Source organism: Triturus cristatus, chromosome 5_2 (genome assembly GCF_964204655.1).
Source record: "Triturus cristatus chromosome 5_2, aTriCri1.1, whole genome shotgun sequence".
Taxonomy (NCBI): Eukaryota; Metazoa; Chordata; class Amphibia; order Caudata; family Salamandridae; genus Triturus; species Triturus cristatus.
In genome coordinates, this window is record NC_140588.1 from 413513245 (window position 1) to 413535850 (window position 22606).

The 22606-nt window shown below is 46.7% G+C and overlaps 1 protein-coding gene across 2 annotated transcripts in view; it reads left to right on the forward strand.

Annotated features, from left to right (window-relative positions):
• The window catches only part of ANKRD12 (ankyrin repeat domain 12), a 436051-nt gene that overhangs the window by 288309 nt on the left and 125136 nt on the right, over positions 1 to 22606 (forward strand). For both annotated transcript variants that reach the window (XM_085607326.1, XM_085607327.1), the window contains 2 exons: positions 1358 to 1500; positions 17045 to 17192. In XM_085607326.1, the coding sequence (XP_085463452.1) occupies positions 1358 to 1500; positions 17045 to 17192 (291 nt within the window). The remainder of the gene's footprint in view (positions 1 to 1357; positions 1501 to 17044; positions 17193 to 22606) is intronic.

The following is a 22606-nucleotide window of genomic DNA, read 5'->3' on the forward strand; positions in this document are numbered from 1 at the left end:
GTAGGTGGTTGTCTGATGCATGGGTATGTTTTTTTAACCCAATTAAGTTTCCTTGAGTTGTCTTCTTTATCATTTTCTTTGGGGAAATGCATGTGGATTTGTCATTTTTTCTTCTTGGATTATTTTGACGGTCCGTATGAGGCCTGCTTATCCCTTCCTCTACCAGATGCTTGTGTGGAAGAGATTTGGCTATGTGATACATTTTAAGAACAATTGTATGGAAAGTGTGTTGGAAGCTAGTGATAGCTGTTGGATATATCTTCTAACTGAGTGATGCCTTCAGATTGGAAGCCGATCAGTGTTTACTGGATCCCTGTAGCTGAACTGGACAGCCTTAGTTTTCTCTTCCGTTTATTTAGTTTTTCCTTTTGTTCTTCCATATTGCTTTTCTGATCAGCCATTTGGCCAGTGCCCTTCTTGTTGCTGGGCAGTTTGCAGCTCATCTTCTCTCCGACAAATTGAGGACCAGATCTCTGTTACTCATAAATTCTGGGAGGAACAGTGACGACTCCGAAATATCAGCTACAGATATTGAAGAGCCTACACCTGTTAAAGTAGCTCTTTCAATCCATGCTGCTTCTGGAAAATAAGACGGAGTTAGACTGGCCTATGGGTCAATTGGGCAGTGCCTGATGGGCCGGTCTAACAGGTCTATGGACCTGTTTTATGGCCTACGGGGCCAGTTGTTACTGGTGGTGGCCCTGATATGAAAACACACATTGCCTGCAGCAAGCTCAAATCAATGCAGTCTTCCATATCTTGCAAAACACTTCTACAAGTTATTACAAGTTAAAAAACTGCCCCAATTTGGAAACATTGGCCACTTTTCTTTTTTTTTTTAGCTCTCTAATTCACGTGCCTGGGTTTATTTTCTGTCCTAGTTTAACCTTGGGTAAAGGAGAATGATTACTCTTTCTCAGCTGAAGCAGTGGCCATATATTTTCTGCTTTCAAGGCTTGTGTCTCTAACCAGCAGGAGTCTTGAGTGTATGTTTTGTTACTGTGAGTAGTTCTGTGCATGCGAGGATGGTATGCAGCTGCAGAGAGGTAAGTGAACCCCTTACGGTGATTTAAATGCTGCTTGGGAACTGTTTTCGTTTAGTTACACTGCTTTTTTGCCCACTGAATGAAGTGCTTCATTGCTAATAGTTTTGTTGTGGCCTATTTTCTTTAATATGTTCGTCCTAATGTTGCAAAACTTTCACTTGTTTGCTTCTCTAGGTTCCTTTTGTGAAAACCTCTGTATTTTCTTCAAAATTGTTTTTAAGTATTCACAACTTATTTTACAGACTGTGAACCTCACAAATGATATGTCACAAACTTATTCCTGCTTAAACTTGCAAATTGTTCCTCTTCAGGTTGGACACCACTGCATGAAGCTTGTAACCTGGGGTACTATGAAATCGCTAAAGTTTTGATAGCTGCAGGAGCAGATGTAAACACACAAGGACTGGATGATGATACTCCACTCCATGATGCAGTTAGCAGTGATCATAGAGACGTAAGTGTGAAATCTGACAAATAATTATCCAACTATTGTGCACATTATTAATCTTATCTCAGATGATAGTTTGACATTGCTTTAACAAAGACCATCCATAATGGATGCACAAATCTATTACCTGCAGCCGTAGCCTAATTTTGGACAAGGAGGAAGAAGCAAACAGCCTTATTAAAGGCTGTAAATATGTTAATATGAATGTTTAATAGTAATTAATTCCAGACCCTGGGTCTTATAAACCAGAAGGTTCTTGCTCCATCTTGAGCGCTCTTGCTGCAAGGGTTTTGTTGAATGTCCTATCAACAAGACAAGCTATCTTCAGGGTGATTCTGTTACTAATAGGCAGCCTGCGTAGTCTGCCTCTGGTAGTTGATACATGGTCCTTTTTTTCTTAGTCATGTCATAATTCACCACCATGTTGTGCTGCAAATTTCCCAAGGCATTCTTAGGAAGGTCCAGTTATATGGCATTACAGTGATCAATGTGGAAAAGGAGCAAAACGGCCAACACTTGACTAAACTTCTCCTAAGGGAGAAAACAATGGCTTTTCCTAAGCACTTTAAAAAGGCCATATTTTTTAGCACAGATCTTCTGTATTTGGCACAGAAAAGTTTGTTATTGATGGAGAATGACTTCTAGATTCTTTTAATTAATACCTGGGGCCCCTCGATACTGCTTGCTAGACACTGTGTCACCGCCCAAGGGGAATGGAATACAGCACAGGTTTGCATTACTGGGGCTGGTGCTGGCAAAAAAGGTGAATAGAAATCAGGTGGCTAAGGGTGACTGGACAAGATATACAACCCTGGCAGAGGGACATGATGAAATGGGCCATTGCAGAGGATATAGGCATGAAAATGGTCAGCACTGACAAGTATTTGGCCAATGACTTGGAGGACTGGTCATCAATGACCAGAGATTTTATGGCGAAACTAGAGGGCACTGGGAAGGCGATTGACGGCACTCATGAATAGCAACTGTATGGTGTGTATGTGCCATGAAGGTCCATGCTACATAATATGTCAAGCTGTACGTCACAATATGTTTTTGCTTCTGTTCTGTGTAAAAAGCATAAATAAAAATATAAAAAGGTAATACCTGGGGATGGAATGTCTCCCTTTTGATCTGGCCAGAGGTCTGGTGTCCAGCAGTTAACATTCCCACTCACATTCAACACATCTATCTTGTCTGTGTTTGGGTTTAAATAAGCACAGATCTAGTCCTCGATTCCTACAAGGCAATTGTTGCTGGATGTTGTAGATCCTTGGTCAAATTTCAATAAAAGCTCTTTATCTACGGCATATTAAAAGGTGTTAAAACCATAGGATTTTCTTAGTCTGTCAAGACGTTACACATAAAGCTTAACCTCGATTGGAACCTGAACTTTTGTGAACACCTGAAGAAAGAAGAGAAACATGATATTGCCGGTCTTCTAAATCCTGACGTGTGTAGCTGGTCTAAGAATAGGTCATCATTGACTGTGTCAAAGGCTGAGGAGAGAGCTAATACTAAATTACATCCTCAAATGTCCTTAGCTGATTCAGTACTGCAAGTAAGTAGTCCGTATACAGAAATATCGACCCCTGGTGAAGAATCATGGTTCCAAGGGCAGGGAACAATTCAGCAATGCAATAAAGAACCCCTTGACAACCAATTGATTTTCATGTAATTATACAACGTAGGCCATGTATGAACAGAATACTTGTGATTTTTGTTATGTTTTTTTGTTTATTATTATTTATCAATATTTCGTTTACCATGTAAATCAATTACAAATTCTATCCTTTAAAGGGTATCTGTCATATAAATATTATTATCAAAAAAGAAAGGAAAACCTTCCTGCTCTTGCGGGAAATGGCCATTATCTGTCAACTCTGGATACATAACCAAAAGAGCCGGGAGCTCCGCTATGTGGAGTTCACGATAGTATTGGATGGGGTATCCATCTGGTCATGGTGTCCTACCGGGATTCATCTCTTTAAGGGCCACGCTTATCTCCTCTAACTTGAGAGGTTGACCACAGTCCTCCTGATATGAGCGGGTCAAGCAAGACATTTGAAGATCCGCAGCGAAGGTATAATTGCACTGGTGCCTGGGGCGCCATCTTTCAGCATATAAAGACTGATAGTACTCATTGACGATAGTCTCAATATCTAGGGCTGCTGATATCAATCTTCCCGTTGTATCCTTAAGATGGGGAAATACTCTTGTCTCATTGTCCTTGTCACCCAACCAGTATAGGAGTTTGTTCGACTTGACCCCCATACCCCGACCAGAAGGAGGCCACCCAACACTGATCTCCATCCAGATAAAGCTGTTGCAAGGGCACTCTGTCCACCTCCAGGCAATGCCTCACTTGTTCCTTCTGGTGCCCGTGACTTTACCCATTCTACTGCTAAAATCTCGGTTTCAAGAGTATTAATGTAACCATATTTCTCCCATTTCTTAGCTCTCAAGTATGAGCGGACAATTTCCCGCATAGTGGCCTTTCTGGCTGCCCAAAGAACAGAGAGAGACTCCCAATGTCCTTTGATTCAGTTTTAACAAAGCTTACAATACTTGCAGCCAAAAAAGGGAGAAGTGGTCGTCTGCCAAGAACCAGGCGTTTAGATGGTAGACTGGTTTCTCGTCTGCTTCATGGGAGCCAACGCAAACCGTGGCTAGGGCATTATCTTATATGCCCCTTGGAAGGAAATGGGAGGCAGTTGTGTAGAGGAGATTGTGGGCAGGAAGTAACAACAAGTGGAGCCTCTGACACTCAAGTGCATCCTTGGGACTGTGGATTCCAGACCCTCCATGCGTCTCACAGTCCCAAGCTATTCACCCAGTCTGCTACTCTTCTCCCCTCTCTCTGAATCGCCCCAGGGGGCCTAGTCGAGTCCATGGGTCCCATGATGTCCTATTTTTTTTTCTGTAAAAAGAACAGTTATGAAGAGAAATAAACAAGAAAAACAAATCCTACCTCCCAACCTACACTCTGCCTGTAATGCCGCCCCGAACAAGTATCTGCCACCCTAGGAAACTGAACCATAAACTAGGCGGCAATTACATCCCCTTCCCCTGTCCCACCCCTGCAAAGTCATACATGTAGGAAACCACAATGCTGGCATGCTATGTCAGTCATAGGCTACCCCCTTTAATTACTGCCCTCGCGGAGGGAGAGCCTTCTAGCATCTCTGAGTCTTACTTCTTGCTCCCTCTTGTTCACCTTCGGAGCCTTACGAGGCCTGTGTCTCATGTGACTCCCCACTCCTTAACAGGACTTCTTGCGGTCTGGCAAGGCTCTCTCCCACCTAGTTTTGCAATCCACCACCAGGAGAAGCAGGCCATTGTGGGGCTTGGTTACATTTAAGCAGATTCTGGACTTATTAATCACCAGCACCTTCGCTGGGTATAGAAGCATGTATTAGAGTTTCATGACAGAGTGTTTGCTTGACATAGTCGCAGGATTTTTACTGCTGTTGTATCCGACATCTATGGTCTGGAAATGTCATGATGCAGCTGGATTGGAATGAGAATAGCCCCAGATTCCATACCCCTCACAGAATTGCATTGGTCCCGATAGTTCATTAGTTTGGCGATTAGGGAGCATTGTGAGGCACCAGGCAGGGTGGGGGTTCTGTGTCATTGGTGATCTGTGCGCCCATTCAATTATAAAGCATGGTGATAATTGCTCCATGTCCGTCCATGATCGGATCTTCTGCTCTAGGGAGGTTTCTGGTGGCGAATCCTCCATCCCTTCAGGGAAGCCAACAAATCAGGTCACTTATGCAAGCTCTATTTTCAGCATCCTGATAGATGTGAGACTTAAGCTTTCAGTCTTCTACCGTGTCCTCTAACTCTGAGATCCACCCCTCTGCATCTGATATTCTGTCCACAACATTGCAAAGGTCCTGTCGTAGAAGACGCGTGTTGACCCACATCTCTTCTATTTTTGACTTCAGTGGCGACATGGAATCCTGGATGGCTTGAAGTACTGGCGAGTTGGTGGGGGCCATGAATCTGTCCTTTTTGGTTTGCGCCTGTAAAGATGGGGGTTATCCCGCTTTATGATTCGATCATCATTGTTGGACCACCTGTGGGGGCACCAGATGAGGTACTTTGCTCAGAGTCAGAGACATGTGGTGGTGTCTCGCCTCAAATCGCTAAGCAGCCGGAGGAAGTGGGAACGTATATTCCAATTGAGCCATTGGGGCCGCTGGAGAGCAACTTGCGATAAGACCACCTCAGGTGCTGGGCAAGAAGAGAGTGGAGGCCTGAAGCACCTCCAAATATTACCTGCTACAGCTTAGTCAAGTGGCCCTCATTGCGGATGTCGGGCTATTCAAACCGCAGTGCCTGCTTCTCAAGGTTGCTTCTCAAGGTTACTTCTCGCAAATGGGGCCTCCGTGTCGGCCGTAGGCCTCCACAGTTACAAACATTGGACCTAGTCTCCTTCCTGCTCCAGCCAATGCCACCTCCATCCGAGGAATTCCGCGGGTCTGTCTGTGCTCCCCTGTAAATGCCCACCCTCAAGGAGCTGTTGTTGTGGCCATTGAGGGCTGAGCTAGCATCAGGACCCAGACTCAGTGCACCTGCCCAGCTCGGCGGTAGTTGCACAGGCCGGGGAGCAGACTTCTGGTTGCGGCCGCCATCTTTAGGCCATCTTGCAATGAACTCAACAGCCCATGGCAACTGTGAAGGGATCACGGCGGTGGAGAGGCTTTCGAAAACTGGGTTCCATAAGGGAGGCCAGATCAAGCGAAGACCAGCGCGCCCAGGAGAAACAAGAGTTTTGCAAGAGTCAGGCAGAAGTTCAGATTCAAGCATCCCCCATCCTGGCAATCCAGGTGTCGCCCATGACATAGCGTGATATTTAACCAACATTATACTGTCCTTTATATGGGGAATGGTGGGAGTACGAAGAAGGTTGTAAATGAGTAGACTATACTACCAGTAATTTTGGATCCAAACAGGGCAACTACTTTAAGAGATATGTGATATTTATAGACCAAGCATCCAGGTAAGATGCAAGAATCATTCCCCTTAATGAGACTCCCAAAGACAAAAGGAGGGATTGAAAGCTAAAATTATCCATTTAACCATTACATAATGGTACAAATACATCATGTAATGAAAAGGAAAAGAGATTGTAAGTTCTGAAATGTAGTTAGCTGTCTTTGTCATGAACTGTCGCAGACCATCACACTCATCATTTCCAACATCCATTTGCCATGGGAGGGAAGAGTTTAGTTTCTGCTTTGTCTGAAAATGCACTCTGCTGCAATTTCCAGGGAGGTTGCAACCCACTTATGCCAATGTGTTCTGCCATCCAATATGCTTTGTGGAGTTCACAGTATAGCGGAGTGTTTAATCATGTAGCCATTATCTGTAGGCATATATAAGTCTGATGTAATAAAAGCTGTTAAGCCAGAAATTATATCTCTGCTTCCCGAATTCGATGGGTAATAATATGGGGGATTTTTTTGGGGGGAGAGGAGGGTTGGCTCTGATTATGATATTGCCACTAGGTGGTAATCCCATGCACGGAGTCCAGGGGTTCCCCAAAAGTGGACACAGCTCGATGCAAAACCCAAAGTGCTCTATTAGTGGTGTTATGGACGAGCAGCCTTAGGCCTAACACAGAGGAGTGTAAGACATTTATTGCACTTATGTGATCAATAAGGCACACGACGCAAGAAGGAGATCCCGACCAGTTTTATAAAATTAGATTTGTTTGTACGTTATTTTAAGATTGAGATTAAAAATACTTTTGACTGTCAAAAATCGAAACTTTTGAAAAGTTTTCACACTGTCCAATGTTATCCTGTGGGGAAAACAACATTGCGGTTAATCAGGTGAGAATCGAACTTACAATTTCAGTCTTCTGAGCCAAAAGTCAACAATGGTCAGGGAGGTACCAACACTGCACCACCAGCGGCAGAGGGTTGGCAGGGTGCAGAGGTCAAAATCGAAGTTCGATCCAATGCTCTCCAATGGAGACAGGGAGCCTGGAGCCACACTGCTTGCAGGTTTGTAAATCGATTGCAGGGGCCAAGCTTTGGGGGTTAGGTTAAGCACAGGGGGTGGGGTGTGGCGCTACAAAGCAGCACCAAACACCACTTTTCAGTGAGAATTTTCTGACTGCGAAATGGCTGCAGGCGTTTCAGTAGGAAGACCAACAGCAGAGGTAAGTTGGGATGTAGGAGGACGTAGGAGCACCGTCTGTTCAGCTCACCAAGGCCCAGGGGCTTCGGGTGCGGGGTGGCTTTGGACATTGGAATCTTCTTACTGGAGCCGGTCGAGGGGAGCCTCTCGATTCACACTGCAGGTGTAGTCATAGAGGGCAGTAGAGGTCAGACAAGGCTGGATAGTAGAACAGGATCGCTGAGGAGACTTCAGTGCACAGGTGAGCCACTCCGACTGTGGCCGTTTGGTGCAGAGTGGGCTGGTGTCGCGAATCCGCCTGGATCTGGAGTCTTTGGAATCGGTTTCTTCTGGACAGGTCCATTGTCCTTGGGAGATAGGAGTCTTTATTGAAGGTAACAGTCCTCCCAGGGGTTTTAAAGGTTGTTGTTGCAAGACAGGTCGAAGGGTCGTCGAGGCTGGGGACAAGGCAGTGGTTGTCTTCTGGCTTCTGTTGCAGGGTGTTTTAATTCTTCTTAGGTCGTTGCAGATCTGGGGTCCAGGTCTGGGGGAGCCACCCAAATGCAAAATGTAGGGTGCGTTTTAGGGGGTAGCAGGCAGGGCCAATGGGCATCTCACTTTCGGGTGACTACATCCCTGTGGGAGGGGGCATAGACCTAGCCCTGATTGGAGGGGTCCCCCCAGCCTCAAGATGGCGAGGACTGAGAATTGTGCTTTACCTCGCTTGTCCCCACCTTAAGGGTGTGGTTACCAGAGTTTTGCACAGTTCCTATCTTTTTTTATTTTCCTGCCCAAAGTGGGGGTGTAAACCAGGGTTTGCCATCTGCTATTAGCAGCAGAGGCTGGAGGTAGCATTACAAAAGTGGCAGGCCTTTGAAGTTTCCCTCTTCGAGCACTAGCCCATCCTGGGGGATTAGGCATGACCCCTCTGCCCAGGATGTGCATTGTTTATGGTCTCAGAGAGCAGGGGCTCCCCATCCAGTAGTCTAGAAACATGCCTGGTGGTGGCTGGCTGCCTACAGCTGGTCAGAGACCACACCAGGGTTGGCAGAGATTCAGACACTGGCATCAGTGTTGATTTATTGAAAGGATTAGTTTGGTACCAAACACTCCTATATTCAGTAAAGCCATCATGGGGCTGTGGAACTCTAGTTGTCGAGTTCCCAGCCCATGTACTCTATATGGCTTCACTGGCACTTGCAATGTTGGGAAATGGTGCCCAATATTGTAGGGACATATCTGCTCATGCAGCTATGCCCTCCCCTGTAGTATAGTGCATCCCTGCGTTAGGGCTGTGTAGCCTGGTAGAGGGGTGACTTACCTATGCTGCCAGGCAGTGTTAGCTTGCATGGCACCCAGACAGGTTGCCATGTTGACATTGTTGTTTTCTCCCTCACAGGGCAATGCAGGCCCCATCAGCTCCCTGGCCTTAGGTACCCAGCGTACCAGTTACTACGGACGTACAGGGGGCAAACATACCAATTGGGAGTTTGTTTTGGGGAGGGATTACTGGCCCAGGTTGGCAGGGGCCCTGGGCACTACATTTGGAAACCACATCAAAATCGGAGGAAAGTGGTGGGCTACCCATGCAAAAGAGGCACTTTTTCACAGGGTGCATATCCAATTCTTCATTCATTATAGACATCCTCTAAAACTCCAGTATTGAGGCTAACTAAGTTTATCTTCTCTCTTTAGGACAGCAAACAGTTTACACTGACCTGCCTCAAGCATGAGGTTGATTCTCTGAAAGCTCTAGCCTTGTTCCAAAATAGGCATGGAACAGATTGTGTGTGAACGAAGAATGAGCAGAAAAGAAAATCTGGCAGTGTCCGGGCATTATGAATTGCAGAAGGCTCACTCCATCTGTGTTCCCTTTAGTTTCACAGTGGATTTACCAAAATCATGCAGTGTTTAGATCGTTTTACCCAGTCCCTTCAAGACAATCTGTCTCAGCAAGGCCTACGCTCCCCACAAACCCAACTGTCTTGCAGACCTGCATTTTAAACCCTTATCGCAATATTCTGTCTTTGGCAATGAGGAGCATGACAAATCATCTGCCTCTTTTACAAGGCAATAAGGAGAGAAGAGTAAAAAGCTTTTCCTGGGTCTATGTGTAATAGCACGGTCTTCATCTGAGAATGTTTCCACTCAGTCTGTTTCAGCTTTTAGTGTTTCTGGATCTTCTTTGTGGATGAGACTTCCTTGACTATCACTACTTCCTTCCTGCTTAGATCTTTATTATCATAGGCATTTCTGTTGATGGTTAACAACTGCTTTTGCCTCCAGGAACTTGCACAACGTTGTAGTGAGATCTCTGTAGCTCCAAGGCATCCCTTACTTACCCAGCATGGATTAATCATGACAAGACTTTAACAAGGCTGGCGTTCTCTGCTGTTTGACAAAGCTTTGCCATTGCATTTCCGTAAGATAGTCTTGTTGAATACAATTGACACTTTACAAGGAGCATATGGCCCAGATGTACCCACTATGCTTTGTGCACCTACTGGTTCTCCTTATTTATTCTTTGAAGCTTATTATGGCCACTGATGTAGATCCAGCTCATTGATACTCAGACAAATCTAGCAGAATATATAATTTCCTAGCTATCCTGAAGAAAAGTTTCAATTCTATTAAGGACACCGAGGCGAGCATTATGCTTTATGCTTTACTCTTTCATTTATTCCACTCAGCAGCCTTAAACAACAAGTGTTTATTCAAAGACTACAAATCCCATGATTCTTTGCAACCAGCCAACAGTATAATCATAGAGTAAGTCTCATATAAGCAGCATCGAGGAACAGCACTTCTGCTTTCTTCGAGTGATACATCCTGTAGTCCATTTTTCTTTCAGTAGTCTTGCTTCCGGTCTGATCCTGGAGAAAATGAAAATATGACCGCAAAAAATTATCAACATATGGTACATGTCTAAAGTTATCCACAACATCAACAATACTGGTGCCTGTTAAAATATGCAACAATTAACTAGTTACATCCGTTCACGCATCAAAGGTACATTTGAGTCAAAATCACTTAGACAAGCTGTATTTTAACCTTAATAGTGATCCCCAATATTAGCATATACTTATCCAACACCGAAGACTAGAGAGGATACTTGGAGTGTTAACCGAGATGGGAGGGATGATACTTGCCTCCGCGTCCTTAGTAAAATTACAACTTTTCTTCCTGATAGGTAGGACATTTTATATTCTATGTGAGGACTGGAGGCTCAGATTATGCTAGTTTAAAGCTGGTTGACAACAAGTGAAGCCATGCCATTCGTTAGTTTGAAATAAAATGTTTTAAATGTGGATCGGAAGACCAATCAGCCACTCTGAGAATATTCTCTAGTGCGGAGGCTCCCCAGGGAAAAAGCGTTTGAGGCCACAGCTTCCCTGGTGGTGTGTGCCCCAAAGGCAGAGGTATCGCTACCTGCTTCTAGCAGGATCCATCTCACCCAATGGGCAATAGTTGTTGCCAAGACTGGCTAGAAAGGCTTCTTGAGGGGGATAAACAGTTGAGCCGTTCCTGGTGCTCTATATTCCTCGGTCATGGACTCATAGGCCCTCAGACAGCGTACCATGCACAACTGGGTATAGTCCAGGAACGCCAGGTACTGAACCACCCTAGTACTGGATTTTGTGCACCAAGAAATGGTGAACGACACCCCCTCTGAGTGAACATGAATGCCGTGATATCTTAGGCATGAACGTCAAACTCCCTTACACGAGATTAGACATAACAGGACTGCTAGCTTACCTGTTAATTCCTTACTGGACAGATATGGATTTTCCTGCCATGATGCCCCTCAGGAGCCTGCAGACTACAGGATGTTCCCCTACCGGGACCTCATGTATAGGAACATGGCCCACCAAAATTGCTGCTGCGCATGCGTTGATAGTTCGATAAGCCAACACTCTGTCCACCAATTCTGACAGAAAATTGACGATGTGTACTGCATCCGCTCCCATGGGATCCAAACCCAGTCGCAGACACCAGCGTGACCATCTTCTCCATGCCGAGCCATTTCTTTTGACAGTAGAGTCTGCCCAGGCCCTTCTAATAAGGAAGGAAGCCGTTGACGAAAGGCACAGAATCTCCCACCGTCCCTTGTAATCGTCCAACCCATCAGTCAGAGTCTCTTTCTGAACCAGTTGGAGCAAGTTGCCATGTGGGTCCATCAGTAGAAGAGAAGTCAGGGGAAGTAGGATTCGAAAATCCAGTGAAAGTTCCAGAAGAACCGGATACCAGACTTGTTACTTCCAAACGGTGTCACCAGGATTATCTCTTCCTTTTGGCACCTGACCAATGCCATGAACCAAACTATCATCGAGAATGGAGGAAACACATACCCCCTCAACTGGCTCCAGTCTTGAATGAAGGCATCCGTCTCCTCTTCCAGCGGGTCAGGGAGCCAGCTGAAGAAGTGGGAAAGTTGGTGATTGAGTCGTCACTCAAAAAGGTCCATTTGGCATGGGCCCCAAGACGTCATCAAACTTATATATATATATATATATATATATATATATATATATATATATATATATATATATATATTCATCTGCTCCTTGACGTGTGTCTAAAGGCCTGATGCAGCCTCTCGAAGGCATCCGATGAGATACCGGATCTCTAACATGCACATTCGGTTTCAATTTGGCATGGGCCCCAAGACGTCATCAAACTCATATATATATATATATATATATATATATTCATCTGCTCCTTGACGTGTGTCTAAAGGCCTGATGCAGCCTCTCGAAGGCATCCGATGAGATACCGGATCTCTAACATGCACATTCGGTTTCAATTCAATAATTCACTGCCTATGGGGTTGCAAGGCCGAGGAGACCACCCCCTATAAGTATGCATCTATGACATCCACTAGCTCCTCATGAATAGGGTGCAGTGACTGCTCCTCCTCTACAGACTCCCAGTAGGCATCAAACTCACCTGCCATGGGGATCAGGTGAATGGCAGAGATCATACTGCAGGAATATGTGTCAAAAGTATTAAGAAACTCTCCCTAACAGGCCTGTTTAAAATGTGTCTCGGCCAGTGTGTGTTGATGACCTTACTGTACATGGCCTCTAAATATACTGGTTTTGGGGAAGGAATTTCTTTGTGGACAAACCTCCTATCTGAGCTATCTGGGTCTTCCGGAGCAGGTCTGTGGCGGCAGGCGAACTGTCAGTTGACTTGGGGGCAAAAGCATGGTTTAGCCCAACTGCTTAGCAGCATTTCGGTGAGGCCTTCTTTAAAAGGCAACAGGGGCTGACTCTGGGCCTTTCCAGGCTGCAAGACCTCTGTCAACATGTTTGGTTTTACCTCCTTAGGGTGGATGTCAAGGTGAAGAACCAACAAAGCTTGCTTTATTACTGTGACTTATGAAGTGCTCTCCTGAGTTGGTGGGAAAGTACGGTAAACCAGTCCAGTATCGAGAGACGTGTCCAACCCACTGACCTCCTATAGCTCCATATTCCAGTTGCCGTCATCATCATAGGATGGGGCAAATCCTTCACCATGCCCACCATTGTCCTCTCCATTAGGCTGGGTCTGGTCAAAGTCAAGAGTCAAAAAGCTGGTTTAATATCTGTGTGTACCTGTGCATCAGGGGAATTTCTTCTGGGTCTGATGGGTTCAGCAGTGGCTGTGGCGCATCAAGATCTTGATGTGGCTGTAGTTGAGACAATGCCGGACACCACAATGTGTTTCGTGTGTTCCTCTGGCGTTGTTTGCGTAGATGCTTGAGGAGCCAGCGCAGATTTTAGCCATACTCCAGATGCCAGCACCGAACCTGAAGCTGGCTCACGGGGCCCAGACACTGTCAACGGGGAACCCTCCGGTGGTAACCCAAGTCGAAGTCCCTGCAGGTCCTTGGGACACAGAGGCTTCACAAAAGTCCTCTAATTACTGCGGCATCACTGATGGACCACGGAACTCTGGGTGTATCTGGAACAGAGATGGAATTGGCTCCTTGGTGGAACTGGCGCAAGAGCACAAGCTCGGGAATGTCCTTGCACCTTCTGTAGAGATCAAGAATAGCAGGAAGGGCCAGAGTCCTGCTTGGATTTCTTGGTTTTCTTCGACTTGCCTGAAGACTTCGACCATGAGGTACATCCTCCTCCGAAATGACTTCAGGACTTCGAGTGGAAGTGGGTCCTTGCCTCTGACTTCGATCTAGAGCGAGATCTGCATGGAACCTTATGGTGGTTTGCCACATAAAGCGTTGCTTCACACTTGCGAATGGCCTTAGGGTTTATCTGGCGCAGTTATTGAAGTCCTTGGAGTCGAATAAAGATCCTAAACACCAGAGGCACATCTCCTGGGAATCTGTCACAGACCTCTGTTTTCAATAGTCCCTTCAAGGTTTGAATCTTGTCGTTTTAGAGACCTACATACGCAGATTGTGACCTTCACTCCTACCGAAAATCAGCGTGTATGTCTGGAACTTGCAGAATCGCTAAGGGATCTCTCTGGTGGTACTTAGCCAGTAGCTCCTAGCAAACCATAAATAAAAGCTACACCCAGAGGTGGCGCAGACGTCTTCCAGCAATGTAGATAACCCTGGCTCATTATCTTCGCCTCTGCTGAGAACGTGCATTGTTTTTAATTTTGCCCACGGAGTTCCCAAGATAGCGTGTCCTCCCTCTCTCGTAGACACATTCCATCCAGAGTGGGGCATGGAACATCTGTATGCCTTTCCGCTGCTCCCTCTCCTGACCCGAGTTCTGAAGAAGATCAGGAATTACAGGGCGAAAGTGATTCTTTTGGTTCTGGTGTGGGCCATGAGAATGTGACACCCTGAGCTTCTGTGCTTCAGGGGATCTCCTATCCCAACTGCAGGGTAGGTGCCTACACCCCAGCCTACGCAACCTGCACCTCCATGCATGGAGGTTGAGCAGTGACAGTTAATCCCCTTTCATCATCTTCCCATGGTAGCTCATTTCATTTCAGACCCTAGATGTTCTTCAACAAAGTCTGTGTATGCTGGACACTGAACAAGATTGTGAGTTGGTGCTGTGCCCATCAGTTGGACACAGTGGATGTGTTGTTGTTTACTTAGGCTTTAGCCCTGCAAGGTCAAGCTTTGGGCACAGTTAAAGGTTACCTGTCAGCCCTTTCAGTCTTTTTACATTTGCTGTACCAACCGTCCTTAAGGAATCACGTATTATGATTGCCCTCTGAAAGTTTTACAACACGTTTCCACCTAAGCCATTTGTGGTGCCACAGTGGGACATAAATCTGGTTCTCACATTTCTAATGTGTACCCCAGTTATCCACTGTGTCTACTAACCCTTTAAAAGGGCTGCCTGGTTGCAATGATGTCTTCAAGATGGGTGAGTTAACTTCAGGGTCGGTCACTCCCGCCTCCCTGTACCACCTTTTTTCCAAGAAAAATGGGTTAAAGATGTGAGCTGGGTTCCTACCAAAGGTAATGATGCCTTTTCATGTTAGACAAGCCATCACACGTCTGACATTCTTTGCTCTGCTTTATTCCTCGAAAGAGGAGCAGAGAGTCAATTGTTTGGATCCATAAAGGTCACTCACATCGATTGTACCAGAGAACATCAATCAATCAAGGATTTATAAAGCGCGGCAAATCGCCCGTAATGGTCTGAAGGCACTGTGGTTGCTTACTGCTTCGTGGTCATCGGTTCATTCGAACAGCCTGGTCTTGAGTTCTTTCCTGCAATGAGGCGTTCCTGAGGTGAACGGGGAGGTAATTCCAAGCATTTGCTGCCAGGTGTGAGAAGGAGCGTCTTATCTGCTGTTGCTTCAACTTAATGGAGGGGTGGTTGCGAGTAGGTCAGTTGGTGGAAAGTCATGTGTTTGTTGATGTATGCTGGTGCTTCGTGGTGCAGGGCTTTGTATGCATGGGTCGACATTTTGAACTGGCATTTCTTCTGAAATGGGAGCCACTTCTTCTTGAGGTGGGGTGTGATGTAGGTCCGTCTAGGGAGGTTGAGGATGAGTCGAGTGGATGATCAGCTCTTTGTGAGATTCTCTGGGGCAGAGAAGGGCAGAGCCATAAAGAAATGGACCATCTCTCAATGTATAATCCTCTGTATTAAGATCTGCTATACATTGGCTAGGAAGCAACCTCCAGAAGGCCTAAGGGCCCACCCCACCAGGGCCAAGGCTGCTTCCATTGCATTGGCACATGGTGTGCCAGCCCAGGATATTGGTCAGGCACCTACGTGAGCATCACGTTCTCGCAGCACTACTGCCTTGACAGCCAGGTCAGTGATCATTGCCATTTTGCTCTGTCCTCCAGGACGTTTTAGTTCGAGTCATTCCACAGACTCATCACCTTGGAAGGTACTGCTTTGGTATCTGTTCACAAGGTGAGGAATCTGAGATTAGAAGTATTCATTAGAAGACAGTGTTATTTTGGTAACAATCGTTCTGGTGGATGCTCGATTTAACCGTATATTTCTCATCGTCCACCCTCCCTCATTCTGTGGTATGGTCTCTTCCATCTAAAAAGATCCCAATCCAAAAATCTGCACTCTGGTTCATTCAATTATCCGATGGGCTCAGTGTCTGAGAGCGCTGAAGAGTTCCTGAAAGAAGCAGGCTTAATTGTGCATGTGGTGCTCCATTCGTCATCTTTGGAATGGAATGGAATGGTATTGACAAAGAATAGCACAGCGCCACTTATCGATATGCAGGAGAACTGAGTTTTCCGGATCCAGTTTGGCGCTTTGGGAAAATTCCCAAGGTGAAGAATCTGTGGTTGGATAGAGTAAGCACCGAAGTTAAATGACTTGTTCTGTTGTCATGCGTCCTCACCTACATGGTAGATTTTTATAATCCTAAGTGTTTGAGCATTATGTACCTCACTATTGTTTTACTGCAGGTTTTTTTTGAGTGAAAGTATTTTGCAAGTATAAAGATATTTTTGCTTTTTCTCAGAATATGCCTTTCTTGATCTTGTATGATGGCTGCATTAAAGTCTGTCTCCTGCACAGAGAATTAATTGATGGGAACACGTGTGTCTATATTAGGTCGTTGTCTGTAATGGCACCGTGAATAAATATTTAGGACTGAAATGTGGTCTAGGGGACTACCAGTAGCAAAGAGTAATGAAAGCATTTGATTCATAGCGTTTTGTTGTATGTTAGTGTTATGTATGTACGAGTATGACCTTCACTAATGCCAGAATTTTATAGACTTGTTTTTTCCGCATCTTATTGAAGATGGTATTCAGGTTCTTTGTTTTCATTTTACTTTTTCTTTATGGTGAACTCTTTCTCTGTTAGTATGAGAAAGTTAATTAGAGCTATTGCTATGACCAAAAAGAGAACTTTTAACCCTGCCAAATAATGCAATAACAAGAGTGCTGTATTATCTAGTAAATGGTTTCTGTTTAGCTAATAAATAAATACAGAGTGGAGTTCAAAAGTGATTTATTTTTCAGATTGTCAAGTTGCTTCTACGACATGGTGGTAATGCATTTCAGGCCAATAAGCAAGGACTCCGCCCTGTCGATGTAGCCAAGACGGAAGAACTAGAACACTTACTTAAGAGGGAAGTGCCTATTTCTGATGATGATGAGAGCTATACTGGTCAGTTTTTTGTTTTAAAATCCGTTTTAGCAAAATTAACTTTTTTTGTTACATGTTTGCATAATTGTATTTGATTTGTAATACTCTTTTATTAACAGATATGATCTTCACTGCAGTTAAAACTTTACAAAGCCATAATATTAAGACATTTGTGATTGTTAATAAATGTCTCAAATACAAAATCGTCTGACAACAAGTGATGAAGGCAATGCCATGAAACAATTTCTTAAAAAATGAACAGTTGTATTTTCTACTCCACCAAAGCATCAGTCCTTCAGAATTATGAGCTATGTATAATGATGACCCTCCAATTACTTTATTCTATTGGCACTAGCTTAGGAAATCCTTTCCCGCCCATTCTGTGAGACGTTTTAGCTTTATTTGAATGATTTAAGTTCGTCACCCATTTTTTAATGTGTGGCAGTGTTCCTAGTTTCTTTTCCTTTTGCTGATTTCAGTGCTTGGGCAGAGTGCTGTCTGCGATTCTATGCCAGAATTAAGTCGTTTGTAGGGTGAGACTTTACCCTGAGGTGTAATGCTTTTGTGTAGGTGGAGCAGATCTTGAAAACTTGTAATCTAACTTATTTAACTGTTGACTGTTTGGTGTATATCTCTATCGTACTGTGTACGGCGATGTTCTGCTCTTGCTGTGCTCCTACCCCATTTTTGCTGTGGCTATGGTGGTCTGATGTTTTCTTTAGTCTCAACAGATTGCTGTCCAACCACCTTCCAGAGGTGCACGTCGGAGTCTTCACAATGCAGTGTTTGTGAATCTTCTAATTTTGATCTGGAGTGTTTGATGCTTGGCTTGGGTCCAATAGCTGCAGTGATTACTGAACTTGTATATCCCTACCTTGTTGTTTCCATATCGGTTTCATGCTTGCCTTTTGTCCCTAAGTAAATCTTTTATTATTGTACTTCAGCTCAACTTGGGAAACTCACCAATTGAATCAAATTAGTAACTGTCAAGGTCTTTTTTTCAGACCCATCATAAATATTGATTTTCCCTTGTTAAAGTAAAGAAAGGTCTAGATTCTGTTAAAAACACAGAGAATACGTTGAGTTTTACTCTAGCTTTCTTCCTAACCGATGTTATCAAAGCCAACCAGTTCTTCAGACTTTGTTTCCCAGTAACCCATGTACTACTTTACAGTAGAAAATTACAAATGATAAAACCATGCCATTTGGAAAGCGCAATCAAGAAACCTCATCCCTATCCATAGCTGTATGACCGATTTCCTTACACTACTCCACAAAGTATGCTGACCGCCTTGTACTCTGAGAATGCAGAATTAAGTCATCTCTGCTCCCGAGCTTTAACCAAGCTTGGATATCTTGTGAGCTTGCTTTTTACAGCCATTCGAGGGAGAAAGTACCTTATGCCTTATGCAATCCAAGGTGGGTCTTAATTAGACATTTTCAGCAAAGCAATTAAAGTACATTGGACCAACTGTATTTAAAATAAGACACATGCACAGCAAGGTGTTTTGCTGCATGGCAGGTCAGCACAGAACCTGGGTTCCGGCTAAGCCCTGCATCTAGTGCCTACTGTGCAAGGACAACACTCCAGCAGTGAGGAGCTAAACAGCCAGTTTAGATGAAAGAAATCATTTATGCATTTTGGTTTTTTTCCAGTTTTTTCTCACATTTCCTCTTTCTACCCTCCTACATTATTTGTGAAGTATGAGAGGTGCATGTGTGAGTAAAATGTAAACACTCACACCTGGGTGCATGGTGTACCAAGTCTTCCACCTCATCTCCCCTCCTTAGCGACTGGTCAGTATAACAAATAGTTTAGTATTAAAACATTATTATGAAAATTTAGAATGCATTTCCTTTTGAAATAATATAATTTTTTTAATGTCATTGGTGTGTGTGTGTATGTGTGTGCGCGTATAAATGTATGTTTGTGTATATATATATGTGTGTGTGTATACACACACACACACACACACACACACACACACACACACACACACCTTGTAAATAATGTACTTTTAATATAATAACCTATCTGAGACTGGATCCGGAAAGTTTTTGTCAGCAGTACCCCTGCACGTTGGGAGGTGGCGTCGTGGCAGCAACTTAGACGCCGCCCTCGCGCGCTGATGTCCGTTCTTTCTTTTTCCGCGCCAGCAACCGCAGATCCGGAGAGAGCGTTACCCCCAGTCACTTTTTGACTGAGTTTTTCAAGGCCTTTTTGTCTCCTTTTCGAGTTGATCGACTCCTGGTACTGTAGGGATGCCCGGTTTTAAGTCCTGCGGGGACTTTCATCAAATGATGTCGGTGACAGACCCTCACCGCATGTGTCTCCTGCCTGGGGCGCAACCACAACCCCAAGTCGTGCCTCGACTGCCGGGCCATGGTGCTGAAGACTTTGCGGGAGCGGTCCCGAAAGTTGCTTTAAGTCCGGCAGTCTTTTCCTCCCCGCTCAAGGTCCCGGTCCAGTGGGAGGTCAAGGGACCGGTCGCGAAGCCATCACCATCGTTCTTCGGGATAGAAGTCTTCACACTCGGGGTCAGGTAAGGTGAAGCATCATAAGAAGTCGAAGAAGCGCCATCGCTCACCGACTTTCCCTCGTTCGATGCGGCTGAGGGTGCGGGTGGTGCCTCCGGCAGTGCCTTGGGTGTTGCCGTCGGCCTTCCCGCCCTTCCCGGGTCCGTCTGCGACTCCGGCCCAGCTGCAGGAATTTCTGTCAGCCATGGCCCACCTCTTTGGGCCGTCGGGCCCCGCCGGCGTGCCTTTTGGCCCCACAGGCCCGACTTGGGGTCCTCTCCCTTCACTGTCGGTGGCTTCGGTTCTGGCATCGCTGTCAGTTCTGGCCCCGGCGCCGCAGGGGTCTAGGCCTGGATACCGGTCGACGGCGGTTGACCTAGTGACACCTCCACCGATGTCTGCACCACTGCCAATGTCACCCATGCCCCAGATGATGCTGTCCCCGGTTCCAGCCCTGAAGTGGACACGGTGCCGGAACGGCGTCACTCGATGGCGATTCCAACGCCGATGGGGCCTGTCTACCCCTATGCCCAGCCTCCGTATTTTCGGCCTGTTCCACAGCCTTCAGACGAAGGGGAGGACCGGGAGGGGTCTGAGGACCCTCTCACAGCACAGTGTGAGTTTGACCCAGACTGGGTTGAGGAATTGGGGGATGCCAGTGGTCTTGACACCTCTCGTGACCTCTCCTACCGTGGCTACGGAGGAGGGTGCGAGTTATGCAGTGGTGTTGCGTAGGGCGGCCGAGGCTCTCCACCTCGAACTCCCTACAGTGGCAGTCAGGACTAACCTCCTGACACAAGTGCTTCAGCCGGCGGCTACCTCTGCGGAGCCACTGCTGCCCTTTAATGATGCACTTTCGAACGTTCTTTTGGGCACCTGGTCCAGGCCCAACAAAGGGGCTCCTGTGGATAGGTACGTGGCCCTACGCCATCACCCGGCCCCGGGCGACCCCCTCTTTCTCTCCCAACACCCCACCCCTGAGAGCTTGGTTGTCCAAGCCTCTACGTCCCAAAGCGCCTTCCCTACTGCACCTCTTGATAGGGAATCCAAGAGACTGGAACAGTTTGGGAACAAGATTTTTTTCTTCCGCCGGTTCAGGGCTACAGTCTGTGAACACCGCATGCCTCTTGGACCGTTATTCCCACTCTGTGTGGGGTACGATGGCGCAGGTGCTCCCTCAGTGTCCAGAGGAGGCCCGGACAGTGCTCTCCAAAGCTATTGCTGAAGGGAGAGATGCGGCAAAGTTCACAATACGATGTGGCCTTGACACCGCCGACTTGCTGGGCAGGGCGATTTCCACGACAGTGGCGCTCCGCCGCCATGCCTGGCTGAGGACTACTGGCTTCTCGGGGTATGTCCAGAACACCCTGATGGACATGCCCTTTGATGGCATTTGCCTTTTTTGGCAAAAAGGTAGATAGTGCGTTGGAGCGTTTTAAGGACTCGCGGGCTACGGCCAAGTCCTTGGGCCTTTCGGCCACTCGCCCTCCTCCACCTCCTGCTTTTTGCTCCTTTCGTGGCCACGGAAGGGGCGCCCCAACATGTTCGCCTCAGAGCCACAGGCTGCTGCAGCAACAGTCTCAGCGCGGCCACGGACGTGGGACCCGCAGAGACGGGTCAAGGGGGCAGTGGGCGGGTCAGTCCACCTCCACCTCGGACACCACTGCCTCCAAACATTCCTAGTCATGTTTTTAAGGCCCATCAAACGCCAGTGGGCGGCAGGATTCGCCATCACCTCCCTCACTGGCGCATCATCACTACGGACAGGTGGGTTTTACAAATAGTCCGAAGGGGCTACTCCCTCCCCTTCGATACTACCCCTCCAGCCATGCCACCGCATGTCGGGAGATCACTTGCCACTTCTTCAACAGGAGGTTGTGGCCCTCTTGGCCTGGGGGCCATCAAGGGTGTTCCTGCGCCAGAAGTAGGTCGTGGTTGCTATTCCCACTACTTTCTGGTGCCCAAGAAGGACAAGGGCCTGCACCCTATCTTAGACCTCCGGAACGTCCATCGCTTCCTTCGGAAGGAGAAGTTCAAGATGTTAACTCAAGCTCGGGTCTTGTCTGCCCTCGACCCTGGAGATAGAATGGTAGCGTTGGATCTGCAGGACGCATATTTCCATATTCCCGTCCTGCCGGCCCACCGGCGTTACCTGCGGTTTACGGTAGGCCACGAGCACTTTCAGTTTAACGTGCTCCCCTTTGTCCATACCAGCGCCCCTTGGGTGTTCACGAAAGTGATGGCGGTGGTCGCAGCTCATCTTCCCCTATCTTGACGACTGGCTGTTCAAGGCGCGATTGCCCCAGGCAGTTGTCTCCCACCTCCAGACTACGGCTGACAGCCTGCATTTGCTGGGGTTCTCCATAAATGTGCCGAAGTCGCACATGATTCCCTATCAGAAGCTCCTCTTCATCGGAGCGGTTCTGGATACGCTTTTTCGGGTCTGTCCTCCCAAACAACGAGTCCAGGATATTTAGGCTCTGATTCCGATCTTCCGGCGTCATCCTGGGTTTTGGTCAGGCTGACCCTGAGGCTGCTGGGCCTCATGGCCTCCTGCATCCTGCTGGTCGATCATGCCAGATGGCATATGCGGGTTTTGCAGTGGGACCTGAAGTTCCTGTCTGCACAGCATCAGGGGAACCTGTCCGAGTCCGTCCAGATCTCGGAGGGCACTGCTAGACAGTTGCAGTGGTGGCTCACAAACCGGTATTGGGTCAGTGGCAGATCCCTCTCCCTTCCCCGACCGGAGCACACAGTGGTGACGATTGCATCCCTCCTCAGATGGAACGGTCACATGGGAGAGGCGGAGATCAGAGGCCTCTGGTCTCCGGCGTAGTCCCCGCTCCATATCAACCTTCTGGAGCTTCGGGCGATCCGGCTTGCACTGAAGGTATTCCTTCCCTCTGTCAAGGGGAGAG